This window comes from Gymnoscopelus microlampas, assembly GCF_963454915.1.
Source record: "Gymnoscopelus microlampas genome assembly, chromosome: 2".
Classification (NCBI taxonomy): Eukaryota; Metazoa; Chordata; class Actinopteri; order Myctophiformes; family Myctophidae; genus Gymnoscopelus; species Gymnoscopelus microlampas.
Genome location: NC_139939.1, coordinates 60,927,029 through 60,949,144, shown reverse-complemented (window position 1 = coordinate 60,949,144; position 22,116 = coordinate 60,927,029). Strand labels below are relative to the sequence as shown.

The following is a 22,116-nucleotide window of genomic DNA, read 5'->3' as shown; positions in this document are numbered from 1 at the left end:
CACGACACATTTGTATGATAATAATAATACTACTACTACTAGTAACAATAATAATAATAATAATAATAATAATAATAATAATTATAATAAAATACATTGTGAGTTTACGTAAAAAAAATACACCTTCATTACGTAAAATATAAAATAGCCAAAGTCAGTTTATGTTAAATTAATTGTTAAACCTCCAAAGGGCCTTGAAATACCATCACATTATTTACATACAACCACAAATGATGGCCTTTTGTAAGTTTATATTAACCACCAAAATGTTAAACTTAGAAATGTCGTTTAGTGTGTGTGTGTGTGTGTGTGTGTGTGTGTGTGTGTGTGTGTGTGTGTGTGTGTGTGTGTGTGTGTGTGTGCGCGCGCGCACGCGCGCGTGTGTGCGTGTGTGTACAATATATATACACACACGCACATATTTTACTTCGCTTTACTCAATGGTTAAATAAATGTACACATTATTTTAGAAAGAGATACATGACTGACCGTCATGGATGATCTTCAAAATAGTTTTTACATTTTCTCCCTTTTTTCTCCGTACATCTACATAAACGTTCACATTTCAAATATAAAGTGTTGACCTCATGGTCACGGATGTTAGAATCATGTACGGGTCCTCAGAAGTACCCGTATTTTCCGCATTGTTCAATAAAAAGCATTTAAATCAGATCAGTGGCCATTTTCTCATTATGAGTTATAGTGTATCAGAGTGCAATACAGCTCCCAACCGATAGGGGTACCTGGAGAAAACATGGAGCAAATGGCCACCAATTGGTTTCAAATGCTTTTTATTCATCAATACTGAAGATACAGATACTTCTAATGGCCCGTACATAATTATAACATCCGTGGCCATGAGGCCAGTACTTTAAATTTGAATTTTGAACGTGTTTGTAGATGTACGGACCAAGAAAGGAGAAAGTGCACACGCTATTTTGAAGCTCATCCATGACTAGTCATATAATACGTGGCTGTCATCGTATCAGGGGGGCTGACAACAGGCTGCCTGACAGTAACAAACACACGGCACTAAACACTACCTTATGTCCTCGGTCCTATCAGCTGATGACGCCTCCAGTTTGATTACATTTTGTGTCATGATGAGCTAAACCAGTTAGCAACACAACCAGTTAGCATAGAGCTGGTCAGATCTACAGTAACACTGACTGGTCAATAGAACACTAACCATTAACACAGCTCTGTGCTTCAGGAATATAGATCTATAAGCACTCTGGACCCAGACTGGACTGGACCAGACCCAGGATAACTGGTTCCCAGTAAGGTGGAGCTTTAAACTGGTTCCTACACCCAGGATAGAGAGGCTTTAAACTGGTTCCCAGGAGAGAGGGTCTCTCACAGCGGCATGAGGGATGGCATCTGTCCGGGTAGCGGTGAGGGTTCGACCAATGAACAGGAGGTGAGTTTTATACTTCTGTATTTTATCAACATGGTTTGTGTTAAAGGTAGCCATGGTTCACATGACGCTCCTGTCATGGCGGAACTTCTACCTGGTTTGTGCGCTTTCTCCATTTACAGCCCGTACATCTACATAAACGTTCACATTTCTAATATAAAGTGCTGACCTCATGGCCATGGATGTTACAAGTTAAAACGCCTGGGTCTAAGTACGTGTATCCTCAGTATACTCCAATAAAAAGCATTTTAATCCGATCTGTGGCCATTTTCTCATAGAGTTATAATGTATCAGAGTGCAATACACCTTCTAACCGGTAGGATCGCGTAGTTAAAAGCATATGAAGGAAATTGAAGAAAATGGCCACCGATCGGATTAAAATGCTTTTTATTCAACAGTACTGACGATACGCGTACTTGCACCCAAGCCTTTTACCTTGTTACATCCATGGCCGTGTGGTCAACATTTATATTTGAAAATTGAACGTTTATGTAGATGTACCGGTTGTAAATGGAGAAAGTGAAAACACTATGTTGAAGTTACGCCATGACTGTCATGTTTCAGGGCTGTTTTTAAAGGTAGCCTTAAGCCTGTAGTGTAAAGTGATATTATCTGGTTTACTGTATTTATCAACATTATTTTAAATGTAGTCTATAGTGTGAGTGACATCTTCCGGTTTAAATACAACAGTATTGAACAAAAACAAAAGAAAAACACACTTAAACTATCTCTATTCTAATAATAGTCATTGCTACAGGATGAATGTTTATTCAGTCTCTACAGCTCTTAAGTAAACATAACACATTGTTCAGGTCGGGATACCAATTTCATCCAATCAGGAGGGAGAGGGAGAGAGAGAGAGAGAGAGAGACCATTTATCAGCTTAAAGGACAACTTTTTTTTTTTTTTACAACCAATGTTTATATTTTAGCTTGTAATTAAAGTAAATAAAAGATGAGTGTTATTTTTTTTCCCCATTTACTGCTTTCTATAGTTTTAGCATTTTTCACGATTATTTTTTTTACAGTGGACGGGGGCATTCTGTCTGGTGGCTAAATATGTTTTTTTACACAATAAAAAAGGTACGGTGGTCTTTGATGGCCAGATGTGAGTTATTGGGGGCTAGAAGAGCTACTGTAAATATAATAATAAAGAAAACGCTGGGTTATTGTGTAAAAAAAAAAAATACATTTTAGCCACCGGACTGAATGCCCATGGTAAAAAAAAAATGCTAAAACTATAGAAAGCAGTACATTTAAACATTTTAACACTTATCTTTTACTTACTTTAATTACTATCTAAAACATAAACCTTGGTTGTAATAAAAACTAAGTTGTCCTTTAAGTGTGAATGGGTTCCAGTTTCAATCTTGTCTGTTTAGTTTTTAGTTTTGTTTTTTCATCACTTCCAATTTCACTTTATCCTGTATCCTGTATCAGTTATTATTATTCTCTCTTCATTGTCTTAAAGCTGAACATGTATTTTCTGTTTATTATAAGAAAATATGTGTTTATTAAAGAGCTGGAGAGATTTATCACAATACAGAGCTTTAACTAAAAACAACAACAACAAAAAAAAAACTGTTAGTTTAACCAAAATGTCTTACACACTATACCCTTAACCTCTGTGTTCTGATTTCTATTGTTTGTTTGTTTATTGGTTCTTTTATTGTTTTGTTGAAAGTCACAAAGCTTTAATACATCACATGACTGGTTGCACACAACACTTTTAAATTGATGATTTAAATGTACATTTATATATTCTTTATATCCGTGGTTCTCAAAGTTGGGTTGGGGGGGCGTTGAGGTGCCTCCAGCTGTTATTTCACCGGTTAGAACACACATGGGCAACATACGGCCCGGGGGCCGGACCCGGCCCTTTGACCAAAACTGACCCCCCCCCCCCCAAAGGCTGCCATATGTTACGGGTTTTGAGACAAATTCATTTAACTCCAATTAATATTAATTCATATTTGCCATTTGAGTACATATACCTGCATTCCTCCATCCGTATGTGCTCAAATGTTTTATGTTTATAATTTAACAGTCTGCCGTGAGTCCATATATAATGAATACAATATGTTTGATCAGTGACCTATGGAGAGGTGCATATCAGATAAGATGAGATACAGCATTGACGTGGATTGTTTCATGTGATCTTTTCATTGTAATCCCATACAGAGTACACCAGAGTGATGCAAAAAGAAAAAGAAAGATCAACATTTTGTTGATGAACATTGTTGTTGTGATAGCGAGGACCTTATTCTAAAGTAGTCTGGCATGTCTACCAAAATTCACGCAGTTTTAACCCTTTAAGACCTGGGACGCATCTGTGTCACTTTTTCATTTGAGCTAAAAAAAAGCATCATTTTACACTTTGGGCTGTTCAAAAATAGCAGATATACAAGCTCATAGCGCGGCAGTAGATCTGCTATTTTTGAGAAATCGTAAAAATGTGTGCAAATCTTTGAATATATATTTTTTTCAAGCGAACATTTGGAACTCGAATCTTTGCTTCTGGGGGTCCCTGGAACAAAATATTTTGAGATGGGGGGTCCTTGTCCAAATACATGTCATTTTGGGGGTCCATGACATGAAAAAAAGAACCACTGATATTATGGCAACATACGTTTTTTAAAAAAAAATGTTGAATCCCCCAGATGAAAGATTGGAGTAACAAATGTTCGCTTTTGTTACTCAAATCTCAAGATTTGCAAAAAAATAAAGCTTTTTCAAAAATAGCAGATATACAAGCTCATAGCGCGGCACTCGGTGCCGCGCTATGAGCTTGTATATCTGCTATTTTTGAATAGCCCAAAGTGTAAAATAATGCTTTTTTAGCTCAAATGAAAAAAATTACACAGATGCGTTCCAGGGCTTAAAGGGTTAACATCATTCAGCACTATGTGTTTCAAGTTTCAATTCAATTGTACAATGTGTGGCCCTTCAATCATTTTTATCGAAGTCGGTGTGGCCCTCTGGAAATAAATGCTGCCCACCCCTGGGTTAGAAGGTAACAGCCCAGAGAGGGACTGCTCACATCAGTGTTGCCAGGTTTTGCGAGAGAAACAAGCAACCAGGTCTATGAAAACTAGCCCCCAAAAATCAGTAAAATGAATACAAAATGGTGCATTTATATGAATACAAGAACCTTTGGGGGGCGAGCGTTCCGGTTAGCGTTGTTTTATGTATCCTACTGTTCATTATTGCTGCTGTTTCCTCAGTGTGTTTGATGCTGTACTGTATCTACAGTAACGTTCTTTCTCTTTGCCCTGTGTCTGTATCTTAACTGAATTCCCCTCCGCGGCGAGGCATCAATAGAGCTCTAATCTCATCTTATCTTCTACAGAGGACATTCTAGTGGAAACGTGCTTCATCTGTCCTGGAACGACTGCACTTAACTTTAACACATTAAGACCAGGGAAAGAAACCACTTTAACCATTTATTTTATACGTTGGGCCATTCAAAAATAGCAGATCTACAAGCTCATAGTGCGGCACCGAGTGCGGACCCCCCCCCCCCATCTTAAAATATGTTGTTCCAGGGACCCCCAGAAGCAAAGATTTGAGTAAAATGTTTATGTATTCAAAGACTTGCATACACTTTCACAATAAAAAAATAAAAATAAAAATAGCATAGCTCATAGTGCGGCACTCTGTGCTATGAGCTTGTAGATCTGCTATTTTTGAATAGCCAAAATAAATCTTAAAATGACACAGATGCGTTCCCGAATGGGTAAACTTTTTTTTTTGTAAATCTACAAATCCTTTAAAGGGCAAGACCACTGTGGTAGAGTTTAGGGTTGTGTAGTTACCTTGCCATGATGTAACTCTAAAGGTGGACAAGAAATCAAAAATAATTGCTCCATTGATTAGACATTGATTTTTCAAAATATGCTCCTCATTGACTTATATTGTACAGTGAAACAGCTCTCGCAGTCACTCTTTTAGCACATAAACGAACGCAAACAAAGTTGATTTAGACAATATAGAACATCACCAAACCCACTACTGTTTGTTTTTTAATAAAAATATTAACTTCCTGTTGATTTTGTTATTTTTATTAAGAAGAAAACCCGGACTGGATTCACGGATCCGGATCCGGATCTTCAAATAGTAAAAATCAACAGGAAGTTAACCTTTTTATTTAAAAAACAAACAGTACTGGGTTTGGTGATGTTCTATATTGTCTGAATCAGCTATGTTTGTGTTTGTTTATGTGCTAAAAGAGTGACTCTGAGATCTGTTAAATTGTACAATGTAAGTCAATGAGGAGCATATTTTGAATTATCAATTTCTAAACAATGGAGCAATTATTTTAGATTTGAGCTAAAAAGCATTATTTTACACTTTGGGCTATTCAAAAATAGCAGATCTACTTGTAGATCTGCTATTTTTGAAAATTCGTGAACATGTGTGCAAATCTTTGAATATATATATTTTTTAAAGCGAACATTTTTAACTCAAATCTTTGCTTCTGGGGGTCCCTGGAACAACATATTTTGATGGGGGTCGGTGGCCAAATAGATATCATTTTGGGGGTCCTTGACATGAAAAAGATTGAACACCACTGATATAGAAACATACGTTTTTCAGAAAACTGTTGGGATTTAGGAGACATGTAGAATCAGCTTCAGGTCTCAATGGGTTAAAGTGTCCTGTCTCTCACTCAGACACATTGGCCCTGATTCATAAAGGGATTTGCGACCATATTTTGTACGTACCGGCATTTAGGACAAGTCGTACATATCCACCTGATGCATAAAGATTTTTTGGTCTGTGTTTTGTGCGTCAGGTGCGCACGTTCTCAGGTCAGCCCCGAGGCTGGCGTACCAGGGCTGAAATGTGCGTATGTCTTTAGAATGCTTTATTCTTCATGCCAAAATCAATTACAACAGTGGCAAACCTCAAATAAAATATATATGTGCCCAACATTTGTCAACACATATGTATAAAAAATAAAAAATAAATGTCAAACGATGTATTGCTTGTAGCCTATGCATAATATAGACATGATGTAGATTCCACTGCTTTTTATTTATTTTCCATCTCAGCCAAAGTGTCACGTAATAATGAAAATAAGCTATGATGCCTTAATGAAACTGCGGAGGGACTGACTGCATCAGTGTCCGTGTCGCGGTATTAATTTGTAAAGCCTACTGTAGGCTACTCTACTGTATATTGATCACATGAACGCCACACACAACAGCCTAATAAATATTACCATCTGATGAGGAAAAATAAAGTGGATGAAAGCTGTGTCCAGAACCATTCCCCATTCCGACGTAGGACAGTGATATCCAAAATGAACTAATTTAATCAATAAGTAATCAATAAGCTCTGGTCCATAATCGGATAGCAGCGTTCCACTTGTATGCCCTGGATTTATTTTCAACATCATCTTTTTGATAACGTGAGCATGTTATATCCTTTCCAGGTTATTAGTCTATTATTTGCTGGCGGGGTTAAACCTTGTAAACATTACTCATTACGTTCAGCTGATCCATCGTGCAATAGTGGGACTCGCTTCCAGACAGATCAGAATGATGTTCAAGTTCTCTGTCAGTGTCAAGGCATTGCGGCCGACAGCTGTAAGTTTGGACGAGAAGTTAAACTCCGGTGTTGCCAGATTTTGTGAGAGAAATAAGCAACCAGGTCTATGAAAATAAGCCCAAAAGAAGCAACTGGCACTTAGGCCATTTATTATAAGCACTTTAATTAAACCGTTGTGAGCTTGTAGATCTGCTATATTTAAACAAAAATCTTGCAATACAATGTGGAATATTTGGAAGATTTTTTAAACATTGTAACAACACAAATCTGCCTCCAGCTGGCACAAAACATTTTCAGATGGGGCTTATAGGGATAAATTAGCCTACATATTAACTTGGGGGTCCATGACATAAAGATATTTGAGAACCACCGGTTAAAACAATTGAACAATTGTGAAGCAAGCCCAAATAACCAACTACACTTTAGAAACAGGCCCAGAAAACTGCACCCCACTTCTACCAATATTTACAAGCAACTTTACAGAAAAATAAGCGCAAATTCGCTTATAATAAGCGGACATGGCAACACTGTGCCGTAAAGTGACGTTAAAGTTGGATGCTGTTGGATGCAGACTTCGAGATTAATCAGATCCTACACCTGGTCATACGCACGTCTCTGTCATATACGACACCCCTTTTGAATCGCACGTCCGTTAGTGAGTACCAGAAATACGACCTCCTTTAAGAACGTCATTTACACCATATTTACGACCCTCGTTATGAATCGGGGCTATTGGCCCTGATTCATAAAGGGATTTGCGACCATATTTTGTACGTACCGGCATTTAGGACAAGTCGTACATATCCACCTGATGCATAAAGATTTTTTGGTCTGTGTTTTGTGCGTCAGGTGCGCACGTTCTCAGGTCAGCCCCGAGGCTGGCGTACCAGGGCTGAAATGTGCGTATGTCTTTAGAATGCTTATTCTTCATGTCAAAATCAATTACAACAGTGGCAAACCTCAAATAAAATATGTATGTGCCCAACATTTGTCAACACATATATATAAAAAAAATAAAAATAAATGTCAAACGATGTATTGCTTAGACATAATGTACTAGATTCCACCGCTTTTTATTTATTTTCTCGGCTATGAGTCGCATTTAGAGCTGAAAAGGTCCCTCAGTGTGTTTGCCAGCGGGCCATCTCAGCCAAAGTGTCATGTAATAATGAAAATAGGCTTCATGCCTTAATGAGACTGCAGAGAGACTGACGCACCTCAGTGTCCGTGCCGCGGTATACAGTTGTAGGCTAATAGTCTACTGTAGGCTACTCTACTGTATATTGATCACATGAACGCCACACACAACAGCCTAATAAATATTACCATCTGATGAGGAAACTATAGTGATGAAAGCTGTGTCCAGAAGATCTATTCCCCATTCAGACATAGGACAGTGATATATTAATCAAAAAATAACTAATTTAATCAATACGCTCTGGTCCATAATCGGATAGCAGCGTTCCACTTGGATGCTGGATTTCATTATCTTTATACCTTGGTAAAGGTGCGCAATGTTCATTAGAAAAGGCTTATAAATATCCTTTCCACGTTTTATTAGCCTTTTATTTGGTAATGGGGTTAAACCTTGTAAACTTCTTTATTCTCATTCCACATGAGAGCATTTATTACGTGATCCGCTTCCAGACAGAACAGTAAGTTGTCAAGGCGATGCGACACCGCATCTGTTATCTTTATTCTTTAGACGGCGGAGTTGCAAACTTGGATCAGCGTTGCCAGATGTTGTGAGAGAAATAAGCAACCAGGTCTATGAAAATAAGCCCAAAAGAAGCAACTGACAGCCCATTATAAGCACTTTAATTAAACCGTAGTGAGCTTGTAGATCTGCTATATATATTTTTTTAAGTCTTGTAATAAAATGTGGAATATTTGGAAGATTTGTTAAACATTTTAACAACACAAATCTGCCTCCAGCGGGCACAAAACATGTTCAGATGGGGCTTAATAGGGATAAATTAGCCTACATATTAACTTGGGGGTCCATGACATAAAAATATTTGACAACCACCGGTTAAAATAATTGAACAATTGTTAAGCAAGGCCAAATAATGAACTACACTTTAGAAACAAGCCCAAAAAAACACACCCCACAGCTACCAATATTTACAAGCAACTTTACTCAGATTCGCTTATAATAAGCGGACATGGCAACACTGTTCAGTAAAGTGACAGATTTGATCAGAGCGAAACTGCTGAGTCACGGTTCACGCCTTTTATGGTGCAAAATGGGGCGTGGATGCCGTGGAACAATGTAAATGAACCTCTCGGGCTCATCACGCCCAGCTGGCTGTCATTATAATATAGAACTGGTCATACGCACGTCTCTGTCATATACGACACCCCTTTTGAATCGCACGTCCGTTAGTGAGTACCAGAAATACGACCTCCTTTACGAACTTCATTTACACCATATTTACGACCCTCGTTTTGAATCGGGGCCAGTGGTCCTACCTTTCCTTCCAGTGTTGACATGTCACATGCTGTTAAAACCTGTTATTTAGGATTAGATCTACAGCTGTCTCTAGACAGAATGCTCTACTAACAGGATCTAATAGACCCCTTAACAGACGACGTCATACTGGCTGCGTGCAGCCAGTATGCGCGCAACGAAACCCATTATATCAGGTCTCGTTAGGACGCGTCTCACTAGCCAACACACACAAGAGGGGGTTGGGGTGTGCTGAAACCAGTGCACCCCGAAACAGGTTGGGAATTGATTGCGTGAAACAATCACCTGTGCGTCCAGCCTCAATGTTAGTAAACAAATAATTGGTCTATAACTACAACAACAACAACAACACAACAACTCTTGTGGGGGTCCCTGGTAACTCTTGTGGGGGTCCCTGGTAACTCTTGTGGGGTCCCTGGACGGGTGTTTTTGATGAATCTAACATGTTAAAAATGGAGTTTGAAGTTATAATGGGTTTGTATAGGAAGGGGGCGTGTCTGATAAAATGAATATCAAATATCTAAATAGTGAATCAACTTAAAAGCGGTCTGGGGCGGGGCTCACAAAAGCCTGAGTAGACCATAAAATGACCCAAAGTTTTTTTGAAAGTGAACGTTATGTTACCTTAATGTTAACCTTAACCTTAAAGGACGACTTCACCGCTTTTCAACCTATCTTCATATAATAGGTCCTCACTAATACTCATGATAAAATGGTACAATTTGTTTCTACTCGGTCTGTGTCTCAGAGGAGGGCTGTGGACAGTCCAGAGTCCCGTCTACCAGTGACATCATCAATGGGGAATCCAAGCTAATAGAAACTGCAGGCTTTCTATTCCTGAAAAGTTGCAATGCAATAATAGAAGCCATTGTTCTCGTGTTAATAAAAATCTAAATAAAAAATGTGAAATCTTGTTGGGAAAAAAAATCATGCCTAATGATGATGTCACTGGTAGACGGGTTTCTGGACTGTCCACAGCCTCCTATGAGACACAGAGCAAGTAGAAAAAAATGGTACAATTTTATCATGAGTATTAGTGAGGACCAATTATATGAAGATAGGTTGAAAAGCGGTGAAGTCGTCCTTTAATGTTAACCTTAAAGGGCAAGACCACTTTGGTAGAGGTTTGGGTTGTGTAGTTACCTTGCCATGATGTAACTCCAAAGGTGGGCAAGAAATAAAAAATAATTGCGCCATTGATTAGAAATTGATAATTCAAAATATGCTCCTCATTGACTTACATTGTGCGGTAAAACAGCTCTCAAAGTCACTCTTTTAGCACAGAAATGAGCGCAAACAAAGTTGATTCAAACAATATAGAACATCACCGAACCCAGTACTGTTTTTTTTTTTAAATAAAAATGTCAACTTCCTGTTGATTTTGCCATTTTTAATAAGTAGAAAACCCGGACTGGATCGGCGGATCCGGATCCAGATCTTCAAATAGTAAAATCAACAGGAAGTTGACATTTTTATAAAAAAAAAAAACAGTACTGGGTTTGGTGATGTTCTATATTGTCTGAATCAGCTATGTTTGGGTTCATTTCTGTGCTAAAAGAGTGACTTTGAGAGCTGTTTTACCGTACAATGTAAGTCAATGAGGAGCATATTTTGAATTATCAATTTCTAATCAACGGAGCAATTATTTGTTATTTCTTGTCCACCTTTGGAGTTACATCATGGCAAGGTAACTACACAACCCAAACCTCTACCACAGTGTGTTTACCCTTTAACATGTCTGAAAGACAAACATCACTTTGACATAAGGTTGAGTCTCAGTCATGTGACACAAGCAGAGACAGGAGGTGTTAATCTATTCACCTCTTTTACTCTGTCTGTATTTGGGGTCAAGATTCAACCATCAATACATGAAGGTAACACAGAACAGTGATAGTTATAGATCAGGGGTCTTCAACAGGGGGTCCGGGACCCCGAGGGGGTCCTCAGAGTTACTACAGGGGGTCCGCCAAATCTTTGTGTGATATGATTCTTTTTTTTTTTAGCTTAACCACTTGAACCCTAGCATCCCTTTTCTGAGGAGAACTTTAGCCAAAAATAGCAGATCTACAAGCTCACAACGCCTCGCGCTGCGAGGCGTTGTGAGCTTGTAGATCTGCTATTTTTGGCAAAGAGGTATAGGTGTAGAGGGAAAAAAAGAGCAGACTAAGTAAAAAAAAAAAAAGGTTTAATCTGAAACACAATTTTATACAATATATAGAGGGGGTCCCTGCTTCATCTCTTTCTCAGCTAGGGGGTCCTTGGCCTGAAAACGTTGAGGACCCCTGTTCTAGATAGTTATAGATACAGTGTGTTTGTCATGTGTTCTATAATACATAAAGGTAACACAGTGATAGTTATAGATTCAGTGTGTTCTCATCCACAGGCTGAGGAATGCTAGCTGAGTGTGTGATAAGATAACACACAGTATTATTATCTCTAATGGGGGGATAATGGGGGGAAAGATGTGCACAATTCTTCAAGATTTTTCAACCCCCCCAAAAAATAGCAGATCTATCTATCTGCTATTGTGTGTGTGTGTGTGTGTGTGTGTGTGTGTGTGTGTGTGTGTGTGTGTGTGTGTGTGTGTGTGTGTGTGTGTGTGTGTGTGTGTGTGTGTGTGTGTGTGTGTGTGTGTGTGTGTGTGTGTGTGTGTGTGTGTGTGTGTGTGGTGGTGGTGGTACAAAGGTATCCCTCTGGGGTGATAACCTGATCTTTTACATTGTGTCACTATCTCACACTTTACTGTGTGGGTCTTCAACAGGGGGTCCGGGACCCCGAAGAGTTACTACGGGGGCGTATCTCTGTGATAAGAAGTGTTTATTCTATTTGATTAACCACTTAAACCCTGACATCCCTATTCTGCTGCTTCTGCTGCGTTTCAGCGAGTGCTGGGAACACTCGCTGAAAATAGCCGATCTACAAGCTCACGACCACCACGAGCTAAGGGGTCCCTGCTTCATCTGTCTCTCTGCCAGGGCCGTGGCCCACCCACATAGAAAGCTGGTTTGGACGCATCGCTGTCACTCAAGCGTTCAAGCGGGGCGCGGCCTTGGACCAGAGTGTGGTGGAGTCCTGAAGGACACGCCCACTCTAACTCTGGGGGAGCCCGGGATTGAACTGGGAACCTCGTGGTTCCCGTCCGGCCGGTCAGAAAAGCTCACAACTAGTCGTGTGCTCGTAGATCGTCCATTCCCAAACGTTCTCCCCAGAATAGGGATGCTAGGGGGTTAATGTCGTTAACCACGCGATGTCTGTGTTTTTCAGGGAGAAGGACTTGACTGCCAAGAACATTATCAACATGGAAGGAACCAAGACTAGCATCACCAACCTGAAGGTACCCTGTCTGTCTGTCTGTCTGTCTGTCTGTCTGTCTGTCTGTCTGTCTGTCTGTCTGTCTGTCTGTCTGTCTGAGGACCCAATGGAGTGAGTGCGACTCGTTTTGAGCTTGTAGATCTGCTATTTTTGCTGACATAGAATGGTGAAGTACAGCATTAATTTACGAAAAAAGTATAAATACAGAGATACGATAGACCCTCCGGAAGAACGCCTTGATTATGCGGGCTAAAACTCTTGATTATGCGGGCTAAAACTCTTGATTATGCGGGCTAAAACTCTTGATTATGCGGGCTAAAACTCTTGATTATGCGGGCTAAAACTCTTGATTATGGGGGCTAAAACTCTTGATTATGGGGGCTAAAACTCTTGATTATGGGGGCTAAAACTCTTGATTATGCGGGCTAAAACTCTTGATTATGCGGGCTAAAACTCTTGATTATGCGGGCTAAAACTCTTGATTATGGGGGCTAAAACTCTTGATTATGGGGGCTAAAACTCTTGATTATGCGGGCTAAAACTCTTGATTATGCGGGCTAAAACTCTTGATTATGCGGGCTAAAACTCTTGATTATGCGGGCTAAAACTCTTGATTATGCGGGCTAAAACTCTTGATTATGGGGGCTAAAACTCTTGATTATGGGGGCTAAAACTCTTGATTATGCGGGCTAAAACTCTTGATTATGCGGGCTAAAACTCTTGATTATGCGGGCTAAAACTCTTGATTATGGGGGCTAAAACTCTTGATTATGGGGGCTAAAACTCTTGATTATGCGGGCTAAAACTCTTGATTATGCGGGCTAAAACTCTTGATTATGCGGGCTAAAACTCTTGATTATGCGGGCTAAAACTCTTGATTATGCGGGCTAAAACTCTTGATTATGCGGGCTAAAACTCTTGATTATGCGGGCTAAAATCCTTGATTTTGCAATGAAATATGCGTTTTTTTTTGTTGCAATTTTATGCAGTGAAATTACGGGAAGTTGTGAAATATGCAGAAAGTTGTGAAATTTGCGGCAATATGCGAAATATATGAAAAGTTGCGGAATATGCGGAAATATGTGATGTGCATATTATGCGATGCGCTCTATTTGAAAAAACGTTACCGCCGCATAATTATGCGGCATTTTTGCTGATTATGCGGTAAATTCTGTGATCGCATAATCACATTTTTCTGGAGGGTCTAATAAGAGCCCTCTGACAGTATGTGTAATGTGTTCCTCTGGAGTGAGTGTGTAAATATAGAGGTCCTCTACATCATTAAACAGACAGTATATGTAATGTGTCTCTGTAGTGAGTGTGTTAATATAGTGGTCTTCTACATCATTAAACAGACAGTATATGTAATGTGTCTCTGTAGTGAGTGTGTTAATATAGAGGTCCTCTACATCATTAAACAGACAGTATGTGTAATGTGTTCCTCTGTAGTGAGTGTGTAAATATAGAGGTCCTCTACATCATTAAACAGACAGTATATGTAATGTGTTCCTCTGTAGTGAGTGTGTAAATATAGAGGTCCTCTACATCATTAAACAGACAGTATATGTAATGTGTCTCTGTAGTGAGTGTGTTAATATAGTGGTCCTCTACATCATTAAACAGACAGTATATGTAATGTGTCTCTGTAGTGAGTGTGTTAATATAGAGGTCCTCTACATCATTAAACAGACAGTATGTGTAATGTGTTCCTCTGTAGTGAGTGTGTAAATATAGAGGTCCTCTACATCATTAAACAGACAGTATATGTAATGTGTTCCTCTGTAGTGAGTGTGTAAATATAGAGGTCCTCTACATCATTAAACAGACAGTATATGTAATGTGTTCCTCTGTAGTGAGTGTGTAAATATAGAGGTCCTCTACATCATTAAACAGACAGTATATGTAATGTGTCTCTGTAGTGAGTGTGTAAATATAGAGGTCCTCTACATCATTAAACAGATAGTATATGTAATGTGTCTCTGTAGTGAGTGTGTAAATATAGAGGTCCTCTACATCATTAAACAGACAGTATATGTAATGTGTCTCTGTAGTGAGTGTGTTAATATAGAGGTCCTCTACATCATTAAACAGACAGTATATGTAATGTGTCTCTGTAGTGAGTGTGTTAATATAGAGGTCCTCTACATCATTAAACAGACAGTATATGTAATGTGTCTCTGTAGTGAGTGTGTTAATATAGAGGTCCTCTACATCATTAAACAGACAGTATATGTAATGTGTCTCTGTAGTGAGTGTGTTAATATAGAGGTCCTCTACATCATTAAACAGACAGTATATGTAATGTGTCTCTGTAGTGAGTGTGTAAATATAGAGGTCCTCTACATCATTAAACAGACAGTATATGTAATGTGTTCCTCTGTAGTGAGTGTGTTAATATAGAGGTCCTCTACATCATTAAACAGACAGTATATGTAATGTGTTCCTCTGTAGTGAGTGTGTTAATATAGTGGTCCTCTACATCATTAAACAGACAGTATGTGTAATGTGTTCCTCTGTAGTGAGTGTGTAAATATAGAGGTCCTCTACATCATTAAACAGACAGTATGTGTAATGTGTTCCTCTGTAGTGAGTGTGTAAATATAGAGGTCCTCTACATCATTAAACAGACAGTATATGTAATGTGTTCCTCTGTAGTGAGTGTGTTAATATAGAGGTCCTCTACATCATTAAACAGATAGTATATGTAATGTGTCTCTGTAGTGAGTGTGTAAATAATAAATATATAGAGGCCCTCTACATCATCAAAGTGACATCATCACCCCTGATGTAACATGACCTAAATTACCATTTTTATTACTGTAAAAAAGTACGTTTAAAAAAAAAGACAGAAGCGGTGGTTCTGGTTATGTGTTCTAATGAGGTCTGTGTGATGGTTAAGTGTTCTAATGAGGTCTGTGTGATGGTTAAGTGTTCTAATGAGGTCTGTGTGATGGTTAAGTGTTCTAATGAGGTCTGTGTGATGGTTAAGTGTTCTAATGAGGTCTGTGTGATGGTTATGTGTTCTAATGAGGTCTGTGTGATGGTTAAGTGTTCTAATGAGGTCTGTGTGATGGTTAAGTGTTCTAATGAGGTCTGTGTGATGGTTAAGTGTTCTAATGAGGTCTGTGTGATGGTTAAGTGTTCTAATGAGGTCTGTGTGATGGTTAAGTGTTCTAATGAGGTCTGTGTGATGGTTAAGTGTTCTAATGAGGTCTGTGTGATGGTTAAATGTTCTAATGAGGTCTGTGTGATGGTTAAGTGTTCTAATGAGGTCTGTGTGATGGTTAAGTGTTCTAATGAGGTCTGTGTGATGGTTAAGTGTTCTAATGAGGTCTGTGTGATGGTTATGTGTTCTAATGAGGTCTGTGTGATGGTTAAGTGTTCTAATGAGGTCTGTGTGATGGTTAAGTGTTCTAATGAGGTCTGTGTGATGGTTAAGTGTTTTAATGAGGTCTGTGTGATGGTTAAGTGTTCTAATGAGGTCTGTGTGATGGTTAAATGTTCTAATGAGGTCTGTGTGATGGTTCAGTGTTCTAATGAGGTCTGTGTGATGGTTAAGTGTTCTAATGAGGTCTGTGTGATGGTTAAGTGTTCTAATGAGGTCTGTGTGATGGTTGTGATGGTTAAGTGTTCTAATGAGGTCTGTGTGATGGTTAAATGTTCTAATGAGGTCTGTGTGATGGTTAAATGTTCTAATGAGGTCTGTGTGATGGTTGTGATGGTTAAGTGTTCTAATGAGGTCTGTGTGATGGTTAAATGTTCTAATGAGGTCTGTGTGATGGTTCAGTGTTCTAATGAGGTCTGTGTGATGGTTAAGTGTTCTAATGAGGTCTGTGTGATGGTTAAGTGTTCTAATGAGGTCTGTGTGATGGTTAAGTGTTCTAATGAGGTCTGTGTGATGGTTAAGTGTTCTAATGAGGTCTGTGTGATGGTTAAATGTTCTAATGAGGTCTGTGTGATGGTTAAGTGTTCTAATGAGGTCTGTGTGATGGTTAAATGTTCTAATGAGGTCTGTGTGATGGTTCAGTGTTCTAATGAGGTATGTGTGATGGTTAAGTGTTCTAATGAGGTCTGTGTGATGGTTAAGTGTTCTAATGAGGTCTGTGTGATGGTTAAGTGTTCTAATGAGGTCTGTGTGATGGTTAAATGTTCTAATGAGGTCTGTGTGATGGTTAAGTGTTCTAATGAGGTATGTGTGATGGTTGTGATGGTTAAGTGTTCTAATGAGGTCTGTGTGATGGTTAAGTGTTTTAATGAGGTCTGTGTGATGGTTAAGTGTTCTAATGAGGTCTGTGTGATGGTTAAGTGTTCTAATGAGGTCTGTGTGATGGTTAAGTGTTCTAATGAGGTCTGTGTGATGGTTAAGTGTTCTAATGAGGTCTGTGTGATGGTTAAATGTTCTAATGAGGTCTGTGTGATGGTTAAGTGTTCTAATGAGGTCTGTGTGATGGTTAAGTGTTCTAATGAGGTCTGTGTGATGGTTAAATGTTCTAATGAGGTCTGTGTGATGGTTAAGTGTTCTAATGAGGTCTGTGTGATGGTTAAATGTTCTAATGAGGTCTGTGTGATGGTTATGTGTTCTAATGAGGTCTGTGTGATGGTTAAGTGTTCTAATGAGGTCTGTGTGATGGTTAAGTGTTCTAATGAGGTCTGTGTGATGGTTCAGTGTTCTAATGAGGTCTGTGTGATGGTTAAGTGTTCTAATGAGGTCTGTGTGATGGTTAAGTGTTCTAATGAGGTCTGTGTGATGGTTAAGTGTTCTAATGAGGTCTGTGTGATGGTTCAGTGTAGGGTTGTGCGGTTTCCAATTTTTTAAACCACGGTTTATGCCCCCCCAAATACCACGGTATTCGGTTTTACCGTTTAATTAATTTTAAGTGGCCAGCGGCCGCGTAACCTGGTCTGATATGACAGGCTGTTAAATGAATGCAAACAGAGACTGATATTACAGTCTGTCGCCACCAGAGAGCTCCTTTTCCCCAATAACAGTGGTATTGGGCAAAAGCGACGTCTGGTGGCGACAGACTGTAATAGCAGATTAGCAGTCACTCTGATTGCATAATTACCACACTCTAAAATGAACGCACAATTGTCCATTTAATGAGCGTTAATGTCGACCCATTCAAACAAAGTAACGTTACGTTTCCAACCAACATTTGACAACATTACCATTGTTTGCTGCTATCGCTAAAGGATCAAATTAAAGCAGTTAGTTTTCTTTCAGTGCGTTTAAAGAAATAAACAGATTCTTATAGGGAGAAACAAGTAACTGCACTTTATTAACGGACTCCAGGCGCTGGGAAAAGTATTCACATTTTTTACTTAAGTAAAAGTATCATTACTGCAATGTAGAAATACTCTGTTACAAGTAAAAGTACTGAACTAATTTACTTGAGTAGAAGTACAAAAGTATTGATGCCTCGGCCTAGATAGAACATCGGATACAAAACATTTGATTGCCATAGGCTATTAGGTAGGTATGATGTTTTACCTTCAAGAACAACAACAATAAACATTTCAACAATACCAAGAAAGCCCCTAGGGCTTTTTGTGTACAATATGTAAACTGTTAATAAAGTATTCAATACAAAAAAAAAACGTTTTTTCTTTTTACAAAATAAACACGAATATTTTACAAAGTGCAAGTTTTTTTAGCCTAACTGTACTGTAGGCTTAATACCAAAGGCAACTTCAAGTTCAGTCAGTGCAAACTTTGTAACAACTCTGAGGTTTGTAAACAATATAACATTGTAGGCTATTGCCTATGTGCATGTGCAGATTGTGCACGTTAAGTAGCAGCGCATACTTAGCCCAACAGGCTTTATAACAAGGTCACTTTGTGCAGTGCAAGTAGCTGCAGGCTACAACATTGAACATTCTTCAAATTAAAATAATAAAACATAAATTAAACAGAAATGAAAGTCTCACTCTCTTTCTAAATAAACGTTGTGTACACAAAAATCAATTGCTCTTCATCTACTCTAGGTTTTTAGCCAAAAACACTAGCATGTCAACTTTTTCTGGTTTAAGGAGATTTCGTGTGGGGCACACTATGTTACCAGCTGTGCTGAAGACTCGTTCAGAGGCCGTGCTTGTGAAACAAACACACAGATATTTCTTGGCAACGATCGACAATTGTGGAAAACGGACTGCATTGCGTTTCCACCACATAAGGGGATCTTCTTCATCCCCGGGTAGGACAGCTTCTCTCAAATAGTTATCCAGCTCTTCTTTTGCCTTTTGCTCTGGGGTCGCAGCAGGCTGGTCGGCTGCAACAGGTCTTTGTTGGAGCAGCCTACCCAGCGAGATCCTTTGTCGTGGTGCAGCAGCAACGCGACGCTCTGTCTCCTCATCTTCCTCCATAGCCACTGGAGGTGGTGGAGGACGTTCCCTGACTTCCCTCCCTGCCAATGCGACCATCTCCGCCTGTATATCAGCTTTCGTATCATCTAAAGCAAGTTGAACTGCCCCTCCCCCATACTGATCCTTGTAGCGAGGGTCAACAATGGTGCACTTGCGCAACAGTTTCTGAGCCTTGTCAGAGTCATATTTGTCATATAGCCTGTCAACTATTCCCAACTTGATGTCCTTCGTTAGTGTGACATCATCTTCTGTGACATGCAGCACATCATCTCGGCAGTGGTTTAACAGGGGTAGGATACAGGAGCTTGTGACATATTTTTCTGCAGACAGTATGTCTGTGAAGTCAGCAACAGGTTTGAGAGCAGCATTTATAGATTTCAAAACATCCTCGTCACTCCACGTGAATTTCACCTTGGATGTTCTGTCCGCTGCCAGTACTGCTCGAATTGCTGGTCCCTGTTCTAGGATACGGTCGATCATTGCTTGTCGGGAACCCCAGCGGGTCACACACTCCTAAAAGTAAAAAAAAAAAAAAAAACACGAGAACATTATAAGTCACGAAAATAATAAAAGATAAGCACACGTTTGTCGGCCTACACTAGGCATAATTTATTGGCCATTAAATAAATTAAATGAGAAAATATATGTAATCATTAATATCCCAAATAAATAACATATTTAGTGCTACATCTTACCGTTATGAGACGATGATCTGGTAGGTCCAGCTCCTTTTGTTTCTTGTGTAGCTCCTGCTGTCTACGCCAGCTGTGAGAGAACGCAGTAGTGATGCAATGACAAACTCCAATCGCGCGGTCCACTATCCTTTTATGTTGTGAAACTGAGTTGGTGACTGCGAGGTTTAAGTTATGGCCGAAACAGTTCAACCATTGCCATCCAAGTTTGTCGATGGCAGATTTTATGTTGCTGGCATTATCTGTGGTTATTGCCACGAGTTGTCTTGCATCTAAGCCCCAGTTTACAAGTGCATCTTCCAGGGCAGTTGCAAGATTGTCAGCGGTGTGTTGCTCGGGGAAAAAGCTAGTTTGGAGGGTTTTAGATTCCAGTTTCCATTCCGGTGTGATGGTATGGAATGTCAGCGACATATATGGTGTCATGTTACGAGCTGACCACATGTCGGTTGTCAGTGAATAAAAGTCAGATGCCGCCGCCAGTACCTGCACGTCCTCTCTAACTTTATTGTATAGGGCAGGTATGGCCGTCTTTGAAAAATACCTTCTATCTGGCCAACACATTCTCACTCCCAACTAGTCACTTAATGAAGAACCGTCAGTAGCCCCTAAACGTCCGATTATGAAGGTCCTGGTTCCCCTAAAAGTCAGATTTTGCAGTCCTGGTTATTTCTCCCTAACGTGCCCTAAAAAGTCCAAACGGGACTATGTCGTTCAACATAGTGTGGTGGATGTGGTGGATTGCTCCATTTACAACGCTAACGTCCAGGTCATAAAATATGAAGTGCTTAACTAAAGGCCACGGATGTTATAATTGTGTACGTTCCAGCTTGAGTACCCATATCTTCCGTATTGTTCAATAAAAAGCCTTTTAATCCGATCGACGGCCATTTTCTCCGTCTTTTCATCAGCTTTCAACTATGCGATCCTATCGGTCGGGAGGTGTATTGCACATTATAACTCTATGCGAAAATGGCCGACGATCGGATTAAAATGCTTTTTATCCAACAATACGGAAGATATGGGTACTCATGCTGAAACGTCGGCATGTATAACATCCTGGGCATTTAGGTAAGCACTTCATATTTGAAATCTGAACGTTTGTGTAGACGTTACAGTTGTAAATTGAGCAATTTATCACACCAGGTTGAAGAATGTCCATGACCGTCATCTTTCAGGCCTACCGCTGATAACCATTAGCACATTGGTTCTCAAAGTGGGGTCCGGGGACCCCCAGGGGTACTTGAGGGGGTTCCAGGGGGTCCCCAGCTAAATGATGGACAGGGACCAAATGGACCCTTATGGGTCTGTAACTCTGAGAGTGTACAAATGTAACCAAATGGACCCTCCAAATGGACCCTAACAGGTCCATTTGGTTCCATTTGTACACTCTCAGAGTTAAATTAACATTGATTTTACAATATGAATGTGGGTCCCAGAGACCTACATGCCATTAAATGGGGGTCCGTAGCCTAATGCATGTCAAACTGGGGGTCCTTGAAATTAAAATGGTTGAAATCACTGCTAGAGAGCCGTAAAAATCTTCTCTTATGGGGGTCCCTGGCTTATCTTTTGAAATGGGGGTCCGCGGTCTAATAAGTGTCTATTTGGGGGTCCTTGGCACGAAAGAGTTTGAGAACCATTGCATTAGCACATGAAGTCAATTCATTGTTTAATTTCAAATAAGTTTAATTTCACTTATACCACTTCATTCTGTTGATGTTTCTATTTTACTGCTACAGCAATTCATCACAAGGCTTTTTCTTTACTATTTAGCATAAATATAGTCCTGGTTATTTCTCCCTGGTTATTTGCCCCCCCCTCCCCCTTTTTTGTACATACTTTTTATTTTATTTTGATCATGTTTTGTTTTGTATATATTTCATTATTTTCTCATGACCTTTTTTGTACATAATGGTATATTTTTTTTTTCCCCTCTGTATTCTTATGTTGATTTTTGAACTGTTTGGTTGCTACTATATATGTCTATGAAATTAATTCAAGGACCCCAATGGAAACAAGCCCGCAAGGACTTTTTTGGCCGGACCTTTTAGACAAAAGCATTATAAATGTAACTGTGTTGTTTTACATTCTTTTGCCTAATACAAATTTCAATCAATCAATTCAATCAATCAATCCCTAACGCCCTAAAAAGTCCAAACGGGACTATGTGGTTTGCGCATGTGCAAAGGAACGTTCAACATGGTGTGGTGGGTGTGGTGGGGATTGCTCCATTTACAACGCTAACGTCCAGGTCATAAACGATCAGATTTCAAATATGAAGTGCTTAACTAAAGGCCATGGATGTTAAAA

At 39.4% G+C, this 22,116-nt stretch overlaps 1 protein-coding gene across 3 annotated transcripts in view; it reads left to right on the top strand.

Moving 5' to 3' along the window:
- The first annotated feature begins 1,094 nt into the window (after nucleotides 1-1,094).
- Nucleotides 1,095-22,116, top strand: part of kif16ba (kinesin family member 16Ba) — a 112,714-nt gene continuing 91,692 nt past the window's right edge. For all 3 annotated transcript variants that reach the window (XM_084082711.1, XM_084082709.1, XM_084082710.1), the window contains exons 1-2: nucleotides 1,095-1,420; nucleotides 12,704-12,773. In XM_084082711.1, coding sequence (XP_083938837.1) covers nucleotides 1,374-1,420; nucleotides 12,704-12,773 — 117 coding nt within the window. In that variant the 5' untranslated portion in view covers nucleotides 1,095-1,373. The remainder of the gene's footprint in view (nucleotides 1,421-12,703; nucleotides 12,774-22,116) is intronic.